This window comes from Scomber japonicus, chromosome 15, assembly GCF_027409825.1.
Source record: "Scomber japonicus isolate fScoJap1 chromosome 15, fScoJap1.pri, whole genome shotgun sequence".
NCBI lineage: Eukaryota > Metazoa > Chordata > Actinopteri > Scombriformes > Scombridae > Scomber > Scomber japonicus.
In genome coordinates, this window is record NC_070592.1 from 16,491,236 (window position 1) to 16,509,896 (window position 18,661).

General features: G+C 39.3%; 3 protein-coding genes across 4 annotated transcripts; 2 read left to right on the forward strand and 1 right to left on the reverse strand.

Moving 5' to 3' along the window:
• Positions 1–628: 628 nt before the first annotated feature.
• gatad1 (GATA zinc finger domain containing 1) lies at positions 629–2,956 on the forward strand. Of its 2 annotated transcripts, XM_053333821.1 has the most exons (5): positions 631–1,043; positions 1,756–1,878; positions 1,978–2,037; positions 2,233–2,416; positions 2,527–2,956. In XM_053333821.1, exons 1-5 carry the CDS (start codon positions 864–866, stop codon positions 2,715–2,717), a joined length of 738 nt encoding a protein of 245 aa, XP_053189796.1. In that variant the 5' UTR covers positions 631–863; the 3' UTR covers positions 2,718–2,956. The 2 variants fall into 2 exon arrangements, with proteins under 2 accessions (XP_053189797.1, XP_053189796.1); XM_053333822.1 differs by lacking the exon at positions 1,978–2,037 and having other exon boundaries at positions 629–1,043.
• Positions 2,957–5,426: 2,470 nt separating this feature from the next.
• lrrc14b (leucine rich repeat containing 14B) lies at positions 5,427–13,764 on the forward strand. Its single transcript, XM_053333805.1, has 4 exons — positions 5,427–5,433; positions 11,158–11,435; positions 11,653–12,281; positions 12,880–13,764. Exons 1-4 carry the CDS (start codon positions 5,427–5,429, stop codon positions 13,553–13,555), a joined length of 1,590 nt encoding a protein of 529 aa, XP_053189780.1. The 3' UTR covers positions 13,556–13,764.
• A 314-nt stretch (positions 13,765–14,078) lies between these two features.
• Positions 14,079–17,579, reverse strand: LOC128373687 (cytochrome b-c1 complex subunit 7). Its single transcript, XM_053333839.1, has 4 exons — positions 17,522–17,579; positions 15,035–15,103; positions 14,650–14,816; positions 14,079–14,279 (listed from the first exon to the last, which is right to left on the reverse strand). Exons 1-4 carry the CDS (start codon positions 17,538–17,540, stop codon positions 14,202–14,204), a joined length of 333 nt encoding a protein of 110 aa, XP_053189814.1. The 5' UTR covers positions 17,541–17,579; the 3' UTR covers positions 14,079–14,201.
• Between the last annotated feature and the right edge of the window lie 1,082 nt (positions 17,580–18,661).

Sequence of the window (18,661 nt, forward strand, 5' to 3'; positions counted from 1 at the left end):
TAGATCAATCATTGAACCCTTGATTATTGAACCTCTAAGAAGCTGTAGCACACCCCTTGAAAAGCATCAGAAGCCACTGAAAATTCTTTTAATGTAACTGGCAGCCTGAATTCAGAGAGAAATTCATTATATAGCTGTGTAATTTTCAATAATTTGGTTTAACAGCATTTATTGTTAACAACTTTTTCCCTCCTTAACACCTAGTTTTACAAAATTGCAAACAGGTGACTGAGGGTCTCATGAAGAAGGCCATGTTTAACAGGTAGCTAATAACTTCTTCTTCTTCTTTTTTTAATCATAGCCTCCTGCAGCCTACATTCTTTTAAGGTTACCAGCAGTGATGGTTGGGGCTCAGGCTGGGTTAACCCCTAAATTGACTTAAATCGTATAATATTTAGGTAAAAATAAGTTAAAAATAGATTTCCGGGTGAGACACTTCTGGTCATTGAGAGGGGTTATTGCTTGATGGTTGGTTTGTTAGTTTTCATTATTTCAAGTCCTGATAGACACTCCGATACAGTAGGTGGCAGCAAGCACCTTTAACGTTAGTTTGTAGTCCGCCAGTAAAACCGAAACAGAAGAAGAAACAGCGGCCGCTTAGAAATGGCGACTATTTGGTTTCACAGAGTTAACATTTGAGCCTGTAATTTAACGGAGGCGTCATTCCTGTAAGTAGTCTAATGTCATAGACAGTTGTTTAAAGAAGGAGAAAGGACATACCTTTGTCTCTGTTGGTGGCGTTTTCTAGAGTCACAGCAGCGTGATATCAATGACAAACAGTAAGCAGGAGCAACCAAACCAGACTGCATCTCATTGTTAAAAAACCTGAACCCCGACTGCGTCTTCTGGCTACTGGACTCACGATGCCGCTGGGGCTGAAACCGAGCTGTGCTGTCTGTAAGACGAACTCTTCATCGATGTGGAAGAAAGGAAACCTGGGAGAAATCCTCTGCAACAACTGTACAGGGAAGAGCAGCAGCGGTGGAGCATCAGGACCCTCCATGTCCTCCAATACCCAGCCCAGCAATGGCGGGGGCAAGCAGGTAAGATACTGTGTGCCTCTAACATTAGTTAAGACTCAGGGTCCACACTGCCCTCCATACAATATAAATACTGATTTATTGTACACAGCTCAGTGGGTGAAGTTGAGGCTGTAATGTGTTGATTACAGCAGAACAATAGTGGAAATGCCTCATTAACTTCAATTCAAATGTTAATATGATTTTCCATTTTAGCAGCACCACAGTCTGTATGTCTCGGCTATATATCTATTATCTTTTCACATTGAAGTTATTGTGTTATTTATTGACCAAAAGCAGCATCGACAGGAATCGGACCCCTTTATGATGATTTATAACTGAGAAAAATAAAAGAAGGCACGTTATAAAGAACTGAAATATGTGAAGTTTTGATTATTTTAATGCCTAATTAGCTTAAATAGTGTACTAAAGTGCTTATGGTCCTGGTGTTACCTCTCAGGGTGTGTCTGCTGGGTTTTGTAAGGTGTCCTCTGTAAATCCTCACTTAGACAGATAGCTTCCTCTGTTTGGGGCATCAACATGTGGAACCCTCAAATCTCAAAATGGGTCATGTCTGGGAACATTTTAGATAAAACTGAAACAGCTTTTAAAGAGGAATCAGTCATGTATTCATGAGTGATCTGCTGCTTTATGTTTTCTTTCTTTTAACGGATGCATTTGGGCAAAGCCTGCTTATATGAAGCTGAATGCTTAAATGTATTGTTTTTGACTTTAGTCCAAGCAGGAGATCCACAGGCGGTCTGCACGTCTCAGAAGCACCAAATACAAAGCTCCTGCATCTGAGAAGAAGGTGTCAACAAAAGGAAAGGGGAGACGACACATTTTCAAACTCAAGAATGTAAGTTAGTGATCAGCAGAGTAATATATTTCTCTCTTTTCTTTGCATAATGTTGTATACATTTAACCCCCGTGTGTGATTTATTTTTTCCCTCCTCAGCCAATCAAAGCACCAGAATCTGTAGCAACAATCATCACTTCAGAATCTCTGTTTTATAAGGTATGGTGAAATAATCTGACCATTTCTGAACAATATCAGAAATAATTGTAATCTTTTTCATCTGAGCAATTTTCCTGATCTGTTTTCAGCATTTCTCAAATCACAGCTTTAATGACAACAGGATACTACTAAACTTTCATTCTCTGACGTCTGTGAGAGAAGACTCAACTTCAGTGTTTATATTGATACCTACAGGGTGTTTACTACCAGACAGGAGATGTGATCAAGGTAACAGATGAAGATGACGGTAAGCCATACTACGCTCAGATTCGAGGCTTCGTACAGGACCAGTACTGTGAAAAGAGCGCCGCACTGACCTGGCTCATCCCCACCCAGGCCAGTCCAAAGGACCTGTTTGATCCTGGGACATATATTGTTGGTACGCAATAAGAACACAAATTGTTATATTTATTTGATTATTATTATAAATTACTATATTTTTTGCGCCATTACTCAACAATTTTTAAGAACCGTTTGATTTTGTTTTAGGTCCAGAGGAGGATTTGCCCAGAAAGATGGAGTACCTGGAGTTTGTGTGTCACGCCCCCTCTGAATATTTCAAGTCACGGAGCTCGCCGTTCCCCACCATTCCCATCAGACCAGAAAAAGGCTACATCTGGACCCACATAGGACCCACACCAGCTCACACAGTCAAAGAGTTTCCCAGTAGTGGAAGTTAATAGTGTTGTGATATGGACTTAGTCTGTTTAAACAGACATTTGTACATTAATGTAATATAATGAAACCAAAAATGGCTGTTGAGAACGGCTATTATTTCAGATGGAAATTTGTAATTTGATACAAAGAAAAACAAGTTTAACTACGGTTCAAATGAGGCAAAATGATGCTGTTGACACAACTGTTGCAATGGAATATTACTTTTGTATTTAGTAATAAACAAAATAGCTCTTTTCAATTATCCGTTTTATGTCCGGTCTTGTCTGATGTTGTTTTGTTGGTAATGGATCAATACAATATGACTTTCTTTCTTTGCAGGTCATTTTACAGGTTCTCTTTCTGTGACTCAGGGATGTTTCTTTAATTTGGATAGATTATCAGTGAAAGGGAGCTCTGCTAAATGTTTTCATAAATGGGACTCATTCATAGATTAACTCTGCAAACTTTGCCCCTGGTCTATTTCCCCCCACTCCCATCTGCCCATTTTTTAGTTTTATATCATTTCTGTCTAATCTTGTATTGTTAATGTTATTTGTTTGCATATTCACTTCTTATCTACTTATTCACAATTATTTGTATGTTTTATATATTTGAAATATTCATACATTCTATAATTACTAGTGTTATTTTCCAAACAGTTTTGGTGTCCTTGTTGTTGGGGCCCTACTTTGAGGCCCCTGAGGATATATCTGTCATAACAAACAACCAAAAAATTTGAAATACTTCTGTTTCCTTTTTTGTATCCATAATAAAAGATCTATTGAAGCCCATTTCTGCCAATGTGATGGGGAAAAAACATCCTGTAAGTTAATATAATGAGAAACTATCTTAAAGTAATGACTTCATAAGTCACAAGTCATTATTTTGAGATAGTTTACCATTATATTGACTTACATGATTCCCCCCCCCCCCCCCCCCATCACATTGGTGGAAATGGGCCTCAATGAAGATAAAAAATGTAATTTAAAAAAAAAAAAAAAAAGAACTAGGCTTGCAAACCTCTGTACTGGCATGGTGATAATATTCATATAATCATATTTCATTTTTGTATTGCCAGTTTAAATACATGATACAGTCTAGACTAGAGTATGTACTGGATCCTATGTTGTATGAAGAGTAGTCGAGTGGTTAAACCGGAGAAGGAAGCGCGCGACAGTGAAACCTCTAGCGCGCGCTTCGGGTGTACTCTCGGACAAACATCCCGGTCCGTCAAACTGTGGAGCTTCATCTCGTTTGTTCACCCGGTGCTGCCGCAGGGAAATGGATAATTAACCAAAATCAAACGTTTTTTTCTTCGTCATGTGTTGGACATTATGAACGTTTCTCTGTTAAATGGGCCGGCAGGAATGAGCTATGGGCAAATTCCAGTCTAAACTTGGTGAGACGTTTTATTGGACTACATGTGGAAGAGTTTATCAGTAGAATTATATTCACTTTATATTAACTTTTCTCTCCTTATATCGAAAGCTTCGAAACGCAGACAGAGACCTGAAGGTAAGACAGTCAACATGAGACACTATGAACAAAATATGTCTTTGTAAGTGTGTGTTTACCTGTTTATTATTCTGCTCTACAGGTGGGAGTTTGGCGTCCAGTGTGTTGACCTGTCAGAGGGAGCTGGAGCTCATCCGCACTCATAAAACTAAACTCACTGAGGTAGATTTTTATTTAGTTGTTATCATTTATTCCTGTTTATATCAGTTTGAGTCAGTCTCCTTAGCTCTGGAGGTTATTTATCTACTCTAAACTCTAATATTATGGTTTATATGTTTTCTTGTACTTTGTTTCATAATGCATATATTTATTTTGCAAATTTAAAAAAGGGTCTAAAATAGAATCAGCTTTAAAAAGACACCATGTGTAATATATTTGTGTAATTGTAGAATCTAAACCCATTCTTAGGTTGTTAATTCCAAATTTACATAAAAAAATAATAAAGTGATGGTCCTGCCCTGTGATTTTGTGGTTTGCTCCATGATGGACTAACACGCATATAAACACAGGTTAAACTGAGCCCTGTCCTTCATACTTTCTACTGTTGCACAAAAAAGATCTCAGGATGATTATGTTGGTTACAGGATTGAAAAATGATGTTGATAATCATATGGTGGTGGTGATGACAGCCACAGGCTATTAAGTATTGATGTTGACTGTACACTAGAGATAAGCAGAATATTACAAATTAATAACATATATAACAACACACAAGTATTTAAGGTCAGATTTCACCATACTGACTTTTTGTAGAGCCACCAGATTCATCTCTGTGAAGCTAGTTTTGGGACAAACAGTGTTTGCTCACATCACATCCAAGAGACATAAAAGGTGTTTGGAGGTACAGTCGTATATTTATTCTTCCACCCTTCCTCCTCCATCTCTATAAAGAGACTTCCAAGTCTGTGAAGTGCAACCCAGCCACCCCCCCTCCAAACAGCGAGGTCTTTATGCTGCACTGGAAAAAAAAATCCACATCTGGTACTGCTTTCCTTCTCCAGCAACAGACAGCCAGACAGACTGTGGCGTGGGGAGGGGTGTTTGGTTGCGTAAACGGCATCACATGTAGATCATTGGCTTTAATGAAGCAGTCACGTTTGGGGCTTGAGTTTATAATCCAAAGAGATTATCTGTGAGAACTGGTGACCGTCACACATCCGCCTAATAAGTATAAACACACTGATTAAATCTGTGAAACCAGATTTTATGGTCAAAGTATGGACAGTAAATTCACTTATCCACCCATCCTAGTAATAATGTGATAAACAGTCAACATGCCAGTTTCACTTTTCCACAGTTTGTTTGATGTCTTGAACATCTCTGGGCAGAGGTACTGAAGCCATGAGATGTAGTGAGCCTTACCACTGGTGTGGTTGTTTTGAGGTTTATTAAGTGTTAGAACACGAGGACATATTTGTACAATTGGGAAAAAAGGCGTTGACCCTGCCAGCTAGTTTAAAAGGGTTGTGGTGGAGTTTCTGCACTCATTAATTGCAGAGTGGAGAACTTCCTGCAATTAGATTTTAGAAATAATGACTTCACTGCTGTGAACTGTGTGTAAGTGGTAAAGTCTAATTGTGTGACACATTTTATATTGTTTTCGGACAACTTTTGGTGTTAGACAAAGTCCCCAAGGTATTAAATTTTGCCTTTTACTTACTAATTTTTACATTTCTAGTCCTTTAAGATGATTACTGACATGACTGTGAAGTATTTAAAAAAAGACTTGCACTGAAAGACCTTTATAGCAACACAGGTAAAGACTGGATAGTTATAGACATTATTGCACATTGTTTAAGACGCTGCGGGTTAAAACTGAAGACACACACAGACCGTTAACTGCATGTTTACATACTTACCTGTCACCAGTGAGTCACACTCAGGTGACGATAACATCGCTTTCTAAAGAAACACAGACCTGTTTGTTTTGCTCTGAACTCTGGATTAAGCTTGTGTGTATGCGTTTCTCATGAACTATGTAAATATTGTAACATTCTCAAGCAAACATCATAAGCAGAGGTTTGTGATCTCTTCATGTGTCCACCCCATATTGTCTGACATAACTAACGACTGGGAGTGGTTCATTTGACTCCTATAAGCACAAAGAGAAGTGTATTATTTAGTTTGGGCAGGGAGTCCACCCTTCAGTCCAGTTCTCAACATTAGTGTTTTATTGTGTTTCTGTTTTGAGTGTCCACATGTCTAAAGTCTTACAAAGACTGGCTTTTGAGAGGATAAAATGTGTGATTTTGGGGGCACAAACCTCCCTTCAAGCCAGTCATAAAATAGGAAACCTGATTTGTTTGGTTATATTCCTCATTTATTTCAAAACCTGTCCAGAAGTTTTCTTGTTAGTGTGATAAAATAGAATTACTATTCATTTTATGCATTCACTGGTAAAGGTTTTCAATGTTGTTGCAGGTAATTTAATGTACATTTTACAGTGAACTGGAGGCCTCAGAAGACACATGCTAGCTGTTAGACAGTTTAGTCTAACTGCAAAGTACTTCCTGCCATTAGAATTTCCAGAGTGATATCATGACACTACTCCTGTAAACTTCATGTAAATGGCAAAGTCTCACTGTTTTCTGACAGCTTTTGGGGTTACACAGACTCCATGGTTACGATATGTCTGCGCATAGAAAATAAAGTCACTGCCACTTGTTGATATTAATTGAGATGCAATGAGTTACATCTGAGTTGTCAGATCACTGATAAAACACAAAAAAGGTGCTTCTTGACACCAAATTATCTATCTTTAACATTTACCCAGAGGATTTTGTAAACAAAGGCAGCCACTGTCCTGCCAGTTCTGGACACTTTGTAATCTCAGAATAGATGAGTAGATGATTCACTTTCTCCTACCTGCATCCTCCCTCTTCCACCTCTCGTACTCCTTCCTTGGAAATCTTACCCGGCACCAAAGCTTCACAGCAGACAGAGCGTGGCGGGTAGATAAAAGAGGGCGTAGTGAGAGATCGGTTATGGTTTGTGTTTTGTGTATGTGGGTGTGCGAGTACGCTCTCCACTTATCATCCCATTTGTTCCTTATCTTCATCTGCAGCAACATTAGTGTGACATTAGTGTGACATTAATGATGGATGGATGTGTCGAGAGATTAGAAATGGAGTAGATGAAGTAGTGAGATGTGGGTTTTTTAATCATAGAAGTTTTGATTTATAGTATTACAGTTTTCTAGAGGTTTTAGGTTTTATAGTTAACTTAATAATTTGACAATTGTCTGCGTCTGATTTTTGATAGGAGAGACAATTTGAGTGACAACACTGAATATACAGTTGTAGTTAAAGCTCTGTTTGCTTTTCCTGAGATGCTGCATCCGAGCGACTGAAACTGAACATTTCAAATAAACCTGGCTTTTTGATTTTATATTTAATAGTCAAACTGAAGTTGACGTGGAAAGGAAAGGTCAAGATGTCAACAAGATGATGTTAATGTGATCTATTTTGTTGCCCCATTTATACGTTTTTTTCTGTGTGAGTTGATAAAGAAAGAATTACTTCACTGCTTCATTTATTGATCAGGATGCTTGGGGTCAGAAATCACTTTGTTGATTGTAGTTGAAGTAGAGTTGGTGTTTTTGAGAAAAACTAACATGAAACCACAGATGTTCAATGATGGCTCAGTATTGCTCACATCTGCAGATCCATGACTGCACTCACGGGACATGAAAATCACTTAATTGCTTCCTCTTGCATTCTCCTCTTGTAATTTACAGTTTTCTCAGGACTTGTGCAGAGAATTGAGAGAAGACGCAAAGCCTGATGATAACTGCCACCTTGAGGGTGAGTAGAGACTTAGAAGCTGACAAATACTACATACTGCAGTCACTTACCAATCATGTAACAGTCATTGTGTCGATTCTAATGCATCAGCAGAAGCATTAGAGTAGTGATTTAACACGTCAGGAAATAGTGAAAGGATCCACATCTGTTTTATATTTGTGTGGGAAAGCTTCACCCTTTGGATATGCAGCTTTCTGTTAGCACTCTGTTTCCCTCTTCTGCCAGACATTCATTGAAAACAGAGCCAATTGCCATGAATAAATTTATGACAAACATGTGGCATGTTAGCGTCATAATGATTTTGGTTACTCTCAAACTGTGAGTCCATTAAATAAAGATTTTCATGATCCAACTATGTGTGTTTAGTGGTTCTGCCAAAAGAAAAGGGATCTGATCGGGACAACATCATCCACTACCCAGTCAATAAACAGACAAGGAGAAACAACCATGTTGGTGTGAGTATGAAAAATAGACAAATAGACTCTGGATCAAACAGAACAATTTGGAGAACCAGATCGTTTGGGGTTTTTTTTCTGTCAGTCCCATACTGTCTATGGTCAAGTATTGATTAGCTTGTGTTATGAGTTATGTTTGCTGTACTCTTTGCAAAATCTGATACTAATAAAGTTTTTTATTACCAGTTTTGATGGTCCTAAGAGTCACTCATATGATACATAAATGATTGTAAGAATTTCGTTCTACATATTGTTCAGTGTGTTAAATATTTATTACTGTAGCTTTAAGTATCTCCTTTACAGGACACAGAGTGTAACATGGTGCTTGAGGACGACTCCCGGGAGGAGTGGGTTTTCACACTGTACAACTTTGACAACAATGGCAAAGTCACCAAAGAGGTACATTTTATTTTCATGCATATTGTTTTAGGTCAATACTCTTTTAAGTGTCTAGTCTTGCAGACAATGTGTATGTGTCTGTTCTGCAGGACATGTCTGGTCTGATACACTCCATGTATGAGGCTCTGGAGGCATCAGTGAAGCAGCCTTATGGTGGCACCACAGCACTGAGGATCAAGCTAGTTGTAACTCCATCAGCAGGTCCACACAAGACAGGTGTGGCTCCAGGAACCATAGACATAATTTGTGGAACAAACATTGAAGAGGTCTAAACAGTGAACTGAACTTAACAACAAATTACTGCCACTGTTGTGATGGTTATGTCCATCTCTTGTTGAAAACAGGAGCAGAGAAGGAGCAGAGTGCTCAGGAGAAAGGAAGTCCAATAAGGAGAGTCTATTGTGTGGATGAAAACATAGAGCGCAGAAACCACTATCTGGATCTCGCTGGCATTGAAAATTATACCTCCAAGTTTGACAATACAGGTATGTTAACTCCTCATTCCCTGTCGATATTTTGTTTTTCATCTAGAAGTATATAATTATCTGGTGATTAGGTTAACTGGTGACTTTAAATTCACTGTATGTGTGAATGTGAGTGTGAATGGTTGTATGTCTCTATACTGTATGTTGGCCCTGTGATTGACTGGCAACCTGACCAGGTTGTACCCCATGTCTGCCAAATGTCAGCTGAGATTGGCTCCAGCTACACTGAAACCCTCTAGAGGATAAGCATTAAAGAAAATGAATGAAAGTAATCATTTTTCCACCTTTTGTCCAGAATCGCTCTCTCAGGAGCCCAGACATGACACTCATTCAGCTCTCCAGCACCACTGTGTGGCGACTAGGGAGAACTGCATCTCCCCTGGGTCTCCCAGAGGCCTCTCTGCCCTTCATTCCCTGAAAGGCAAGGCCGTGCCAGTCAGCAAAGACAGGAGTGGCATAGAGGGAAAGTCCTGCAGGTTACATGGACAACATTCTGCTTCATTGTGTCAGCCTCCAGCTCATAGTCACCTGCAGCATTCCCACAGCAAGAGGCTTCGATCCAGATTACAGGATGCTGCCTTGCCCTTTAAAGACAGAGACATATTTAACCTTCAGCCCTCCTGTGTAGCCCCAGCCCCTGTGGCTAAGAGACACGAGCACCATCACCATCATGAGCACCATCATCATCACCATCACCACTACCACCCTTCATAAATGCATTTGAGACATTATATGGGGCTGGATTTAAGCTCAGGTGAGAAGAGATGGGGTAGTCTCATTATAAAAAAATGTGTCTTTTGTTCACAGGAATATACAGTGTTTTGTTTATCCTGATAGTAATATATTTGCTTTCTTGACAGATATCTGTATGACTGAGCAAATATTTAATTAGAATAAATGGTTTCACATGTCATCATTCATATTATGATTACTATCTCACAAAATCTATGCTTTGTTTTCTCATCTCGTCTTTCTTTCATACATATTTGTGACAGCTAATAACAGCTGATGTTTAGGAGTGATGTTTAGGAGTAGTAACATAAAAACAACTGTTCAGTACAATTGCACTCAATACACTTATGAATTAATTTTTGTGCACAACTATTGTTTATTATTATATCTTTTATATCAGAGGAAAGACAGACAGATTGATATATGCGCACCAATGTTTATACAGGGAGGAAAAGCAAAAATACCAATGTCACCTTGACAAAAGCTTCGGTAGACCATAATACATTGCAACCACATGACTTGTTGCAGTTTACAGTGACAAAATGTTAAGTCTATAAATAAATAAGGCACCTTGAGATAGCGATGCTACCAAAGAGCAAGTAACAACAACAAATTTCATCACAAAATCACTTCTGGCCCGAAACATGCAAACTCAGACAGGGGATTGTTTTATTTCTGCTTTCACAACATTGTTTTCTGTAGTTGTTGCAGCTCATTGTGCATCATTGCAAAGAGGTGTTTGTGAATTGGGACAAGTTGGCCAACAGCATTTAAAATGTTGTCCTACTTAGCTCTCTGGTGAAAGTTGCAAATAGACAGAGTGTCCGACGAAGGACATGAGACAGCTGTTTCTATAAATAACCTCCACCCTCTTACCTACCACGAGACCCCCATGCCTTCTTCCTACTCTACCACAGCAAGCCCATTCCAGACAAATGCAGAACATGCAGACAGACAACAACAGAGAACAACAAAGCAGTGACAGCAGAGGACGCAAAACACTGACACACAGAGCTGTTTGACAGCAGCTTTTATCAACAACCAAGAAACTCACGGGCGTGTTAGAACCTGGAGCCATGAAGTCACTGCGATTCTTTGCAGCTGAAGCCTTCATGCAAAGTGGATCAAGTGCTATAGAAAACCTCAACTGTGTGCCTTTTAACATGTACCCGCTTCTCTTCAAGTCCTGCTACCTCCATGAACAGGCTGACATGTTGCATGTTTTGGTCCAGAGATGGCCTCTACCTGAGCTCAACCTTCAAAGACTCCTGGGAACGACTGCTGACTGTCAGATCGACCTTACCTCACGCACCTGCCGGCTTTGTCTGGAGGCAATTATAACTGGCTTAAAGGTATTTGAATGGTATTATCTACTCATGTCAAGTTCCTTGTATACATATTATTTATTATTTATGTTATATATATTTGCATGTTCCTTTTCCTTGCTCTTAATTGCTGATCCTTTCTGTATAAATGACTTAAACATGCCTCAGCTTGTTATTTCCTTAAAATTGATCATAAGTTGTTATATTAGAGCTAGATTATCATTCTTTGTCTTCCTATCTAAAGGAGTATGTGCTGTCTCCTCCATCAACTTATGCCAAGAGCCTCCATGTGGTGGACCTTACTGCCTTGAAAGACGTTGAGCACCAGGCATGCCCCTGCAAGTCCACCCTGGGTCGATGGGCGAGAACCCACCTCCTAACACAAATGTGCTATGAGACCATGGTAGCTATGCAAGCCAGCAATGTGTTCCAAATGGCCTCTGAAACAACTATTGATGTCCGTCTGAATGGCTTTGTGACAGGCCGCAACTATGAGATGGTGTCCCAGGCATTCCTCCTCCTCCGCTACTGTCCTCTGAAGCTTCGTTTCATCAGTTTTCGGGCTGACTCCCTAGCTCTCAAGCAGTTGTTTTATGTTCTTAAACTAGCAGAGCCTGAGTCCATTACAAAACTGGAGATGGTCCACAACGTTCCCCTAGAGGCTCCACACCTGGAGGTGTTGCTGTCTAGGGTGGAATTCCCCAAACTGCAGTCTTTGACCCTGCCAGCTGGGGCATTGGATGTTAGGAGGTTAGGCTCTGATGATGATGATCTGCTGGCCACGATCGGCAACCTGCTTGCACAGGTTCCCAGTCTGACTGAGCTCTATGTTGGTTTTTCTACTCTCACTGGACACCTACGAAGACTTCTCAAGTGAGTAAATGAACAGAGAACAAGGTGTCCTTGATAACATCAGTGTGAATGAGGTAAAGGATACTGGTGATGGATGCTTCTGATGTCAATTTTGCAGCATCAAGAACTAAAGGCTCACAATAATCACAGTCACAGCACATTCCAGCTTTAAAGCTCTTGTTCAACAATAACAGGTATGTAGCTGTTAAAATTGTTGACATGATGCCATCTGGACAGAGCTACAGGCTAGTCTGATGGATACACTGTGAACATGTTTTGCTAAATATAAAGTAGTAAACAACATTGGGGGATTTTGGAAATGTTTTGAATTTTCCAAATGCATGCAATTTATAGTTAAGACAACACCACATAAGATGTTTCAGAAAAATATTAAATTGAGATAGTCTGTTTGTGGTTTTTAAATAAGTATTCTGGCAGCAAACCCACATGACCAATCCTACCTATGAAGGACTAACATAAACCATATGCATCTGCCTTTTTCCATTGTATAAAAAACAATAGACGCAACTGTTTTTACAGTGGATCCAGCGCTTTCTGGTATCACTTAATTTTGTCCTCCAACAATTCATGTCCTTTAACCTTCTTTTTCTCTACTCAGTCCTCTCACCACTCCACTAAAATGTTTGGAGTTGGCCAACTGCTGCCTGAACCGTGTGGACATGACGTACTTTTCCAACAGCCTCCACAGCGAAGATCTGGTCCGCCTGGACATCAGTGGACACAACATCTTTGGCTCCTTCTCCACATCTTTCCACAAACTGCTCAGCCGTTGTAAGGCCTCATTGGCAAGCCTGGTCATAGAAGAATGTGACATAGGTGACGAGCACATGGACGCCTTCATCAATGCTCTGTCCTGCTGTCAAGCACTGGAGGAGCTCAAAATCTTAGGAAACCCTCTGACCTCTGCAGCCATGCGTCGGTTGTTCGCCACACTATCTGCAGGCTTTCCAAAGTTGAAGTACATAGAGGTTCCAGTTCCCCGTGAATGTTACTCTGAGGATGTCACTTACCCACTTGACGATACGGTCCTGCTGCAGTATGACAGGGAGTTGTTTCAGGAAGTCAAGGGCCAGCTGATGGGGATCCTGGCAGGAGCTGGGAAAGGGAGTGTGGAGGTGTGCACTCCACTCATGGGGGCATACGATGCGGACATTAATGAAACCAGTAATGAGCTAGGGGTGTCCATGTTAAAGTCTTTTAACAATGTCATTGGGAACTTTATAGGTACCATAACTGACGTGAACAACAGGAGATCGCAATCTCAAAATGACTGATGATATTGACAATGGAGGGATAAAAATAAATGGACTAATGACTAGAGTAGGGCTCGCACAGCTTGTTCATGAATCTAGATGTTTGTATAAACCAGACCTTGAGTCTTGAACCTTGTAGGGAGGTTCATACTACTGACCGCAGTAGACACGGAAGACTTGACCTAACTTCATGCTTCATAACGTTTTTTTGTGCAACGGAATGTTGGTTATATTTACAATTAGATTTCTTTGGCTTGAGATTAATTTTAGTAATCAGCCTGTCAGCCAAACAGGTGTTTTGTACAGACAGATGTAGCCACTGAGGTGGTTATGGTAAAAACTTTGCTTAAGATATTTTGTACATGTTGTTGCACTCTGGTTAAAAGATTGTATATAACTGGATTTGTAAAGGTAAACATTATAAATTTGCAATATGGGACAGATCCCAATTTAAAATGTTGATTGTTTCACTCTCTCAAAGCAATAAAACAGAACTTCGAACAGCCTTACATCCATTTTATAAAAGATGCAACACTTACACATCTTCCAAAATGTGTATTTTTATTGAGTACTGTCTCATATAGGTTACATTTCATTTTAAATATTACAACAAGAATAACCATGTACTGGACCCGGAGCAGGGATTAACACCTTGACCAGTAACCATTTATTTCTTCATCCATTCCTCTCTTTCTTTCCTCTCACGGATCACCTCCTCCAGATATGGTGTCAGGTAGTTGACATCCTAAAGGTAAAACAAGGTTAGGAGGTTAACATCTTAAATTGACGTCAGTAAGTATCAAAACTGAAATTATTCAAAAGCTAATAACTTGTCAAAAAAACTTTAGTGACTGTATAGAAGGAGACACTATTAGTATCCAAGATTCTCCAAAACTTTTAGTTTTCTCCCCACCACTGTCAGGTTCTGCCTGCCAAGAGGCTCTGATCAACCATGGAAACAGTTTCATATTTACAATAACTACTTTAATGCAGAGAATTCACATTTATTTCTTCAACTAGTTGCAAAATTATAAAGTAGATTAGTTTAAATTAAGCATGTTATGTGAACATACACTTAGGAGAATTCTACTGCATTTCATATGTATATATTGTACCTCCTCATATTTAGTCCACTGGTCTTTAGGTAGGATTTGCATCTTCATGGAGAGATCCATGGCTCTCTTCACCCTGAACATCCTTTCATTGTACATGTGCTCTGGGAGCCTCTTCAGGGCCTCTTTCACGTCTGAATCCTCATATACTGTGTCATCTCGCAATAAACCTGAAAAAGTAAAAATACAATGGCAAATAACTAAAATGCTAGATGGACAATATATCTATTATAAAATACAGTTAATATGTATGCCATACAGTGATCTTTTCTGCTTATAATGTATTCACAGGAATGTTTGGGATACAGTGGCCTTAAAACTAGTACCATATGTTGCATCTAGGGTTTAAAAATAAGTATTTTTACCATCACATTATTGTTATTCTTACCCATCTTGTTGAAGCCACACATGCCATAATACCATTTGCGAATACCAACCAGGAACTTGCCTGCCTGCGCTGTTAAAGTAAAAAAAAGATACAGACGAATCAGTCATGCAGCAAAGCTTATATTAGAGCTCAGATAGGTTCACAATTATTCAAGTCTATCTTAACCTGTTAAACAACAATGTGCCACCTGTGGGACATATTAGCTTCTGTAATTTTGGTTCAGGATTAGGGCTGCAACTAATGATTATTTTGATAATCGATTAATCGGTCGATTATTTTTTCGATTAATCGATGATTTGAATAAAAAAATAGTCCACCTCTTCATTCAAAAACAAAACATTATTTCAAATTGACAATGCAAAAAAGTGCTCAAACAACATGTTGCTGCTTGGATGTCCCTGAGTTGTTAAAGTAATACTAAATTATAAATAATTTAAACAAAACAACTAAATGTTAATGTCTGATAGCTTTAACAGAATAACATACTCCACAAAAAGAGGTATTTTCTGTTGTTCAATTGACCTGAGCTGTTGGAACAATAAATAAAAGATAAATAATAAAGAAAAATGAAAATTATAAAACTGTTAACAGGATTTGTTTCAACATTCAGTGGCGGTTCAGTTATATTATTTATAGCAAACTATAACAAATTGGTAATAAAAAACCTATGTCACACAAATAGAGCACACTTCAATCAATATTACCCTTCAGCAGTGTCAACCAAGAATAAAGTGTAAACCAGTTCATCTTAAGGTGGTGTACAGACTGGTTTTATATTATTCTTAATGATTTTCACACAACCCAGAAAAAATACAACAATTTGTCTGTGAAACTATACATTTACAGTATAAATTGTGGTTCATTTTCGTAGTTACCAGTTTTACTTTTTCCATCATGAGGCTACCATACAAACTATGTGCGCTAGATTCCCCTGCTGCTCTCCTCCTCTCCTTCTACTGACTGTGAGATCTGAGCAGGTAGAAGCTGATAGTTCACTAACTATAACCAGGGAGCACACTGCAACACGGTTAACGATCCACACTGTGACATTATAATCACTGATATGACGCACAAAAACGATAGAAAACCGATCGCTTCGTGTCGACCTGGGTAGGATGCACACACTTTCTAGTTGTATGTAGTGTTAACTGCTCCTACACAAGAAGATTTCGGGCTGTTTTCTCCGCTTCTGCCGATACCGGCTCCGCTCAGCTGCGTCTGAACTGCTCTACGACTTGGCAAGTAAAGCAGTAATCGCGCGACACAACAAAATAATGAAATTCGTTGCCAACACTTAATTATCGATTTTATCGATTCGTTGTTGCAGAACTATTCAGGATCACGTACATATGGACCTTTCGGTTGTAAAATTTCAAGAGTGGCCTTTCAAATGAGAGCATGATTATGAATAGTAACCTTTTCGCTTTGGATTCATTTTTTTCAGGCTGGTGCACAAAAATAGGAGAGGTTACAACAATGGTTGGGTCCCCAAAGGAACACTGAAATACATTTTCCTTTAATTATTCCTCCCGTTCATTATTAAAAGATCTCCTTCAAATGTGCCTTCAGTGTAAGTGGGGACCAAAATCTGCAGTGTGTCCACAGTCATTTTGAGCAAAATTGCATTTAAAAGCTGACGTTAAGCTTAAATGAGGCTTCAGCAGTCTGATTCAGTCTTATCGGGTGCATATCTGACACATTTACAGTCTTTATAGCATCAACTACCCTTTTTTGTTTCCCTGTTGTTGAGCTGCAGTAGTAGTATAATAACAAAAAGAGGGACTTTGGCTCTAAAAAGACTGTAATGTTGACAAATATCCACTTGATATGACTAATTGGGATAACTGAACCTTCATACTCGTTTCAGATAAACATCTAAATACATTGTAAGCACAGGAGGAGAACTGCGGATTTTAGCCCCCTATCACTTATATTAAAGGCACACAATGAAATGATCTAATGATCAGTATGAACAGGAAAAATGTTTTTTTTTTTTTTTTTTTAAATGAGGCACCTGACTAAGGACTTCCAGCTTATATAGAGAGGGACAGGGAAGTGGTCCACATAGTACAACATCAGATAAAATGTATTTGCTCATCGGACGTTCAGATGACCCGTTTCTACATAACTTACCATCTAAACCTTTAGTGTTAAAAAGCAGATCCTGCAGTCTCAACATGAGCTGAACAATAAGATAAAGTTCCACCAACCGTATTATACGAAACAAATAAGTGACACCATTACCTATCTCTCTGTGTGATATTGACATTTTACCCTGATTAGCACCACTGGCTAACGCTAGCTGCCTAGCATCAGTTAGCACAGGGACACTAAAGGACAAACACAAGTCAAGTCATATTCAGCCGGAATAAATAAATACAACACAACCCTGTGTGTCACAGCATATAATGTGCCACCAGGTACTAATACAACAAGAGGTTTACATTAATTAATTAGATGTTTCATATAAGAGCGATGTTCACTAACCTGGTGCCCTCGACGCCATGTTTGTGACTGTGAACGACCGCAGTGGATTGTGGGTAGAGATGACCTACGTCACGGTCACTTGCGAAACTTCACATCACGTGACTCCAGGTAATTTTTAATAAATAAGGACATTTAAAACTCCCCTAAAAATCAGTTGTGAATAACGAAAATAAAAAAGTTATATAATTTATCGTGATGAAAAGGAACCAGTCGTCTTCAAGATCTGACCTCACTTTGGTTTCATGTGTTCAGAGTGAAGCTCATCAGTGGTGGACAGACACTGAGTACATTTACTTAGGTTCTGTATAGTTGTGTGGTAGACTACTTGTACTTTTCTTTAGTATTTCCATTTAATGCTACTTCATATTTCCACTCCACTATATTTCATTTATTATTTATTAGTCCCACAATGGGGAAATTTATATTATTGCAGCAAGTGCATAGCAAAAGACAAACAGGAAGAGCATCAGTAGAAAGAATAAATACCTTTAAATAGTAAATAAGTACACAAACAATAAAACAAACAAAACAATAGTAGTGAAAAATATATTTTAAAGATTTATGTATCAGAACTCAGTTTTTTCTTCTTTCCTCTCTTTTTTATCTGGTGACCCTTTGGGAGGGTCCGACCAGGGGTGCATTAATGAATGGGCTAACCTGGGCTCCAGCCCCAGGGACTCCACTATGGGGGGGCCTCTAAAAATTGAGTAATAATTATGTAGGCTAATGAACACTCAACCGTAACACACCAGATGTGCACTACAGTCACATCTGGTGGTAAAAGTGATGGGGATGGTGTGACACCGAGAGCACCCCCCCCCCCCCCCCCCCCCCCGATAATCTTTCATTTTGATACAATGTAACAAAATCACACTATATATATCCAACACTCAGCTTCATAGATGGTACACAAAGTGACAGGCAAGACGACACATAGCCTATGTCTCTGGGCTGGCCTGGGAACGCCTCGGAATCCCCCGGGAAGAGCTGGAGGAGTGGCTGGGGAGAGGGAAGTCTGGGCTTCCCTGCTTAGGCTGCTGCCCCCGCAACCAGACCCCGGATAAGCGGCAGAAGATGGATGGATGGATGGCATGAAACGACTACTTTGACTTTAAAGCTGCAGTTGGTAACTTTGAAGAG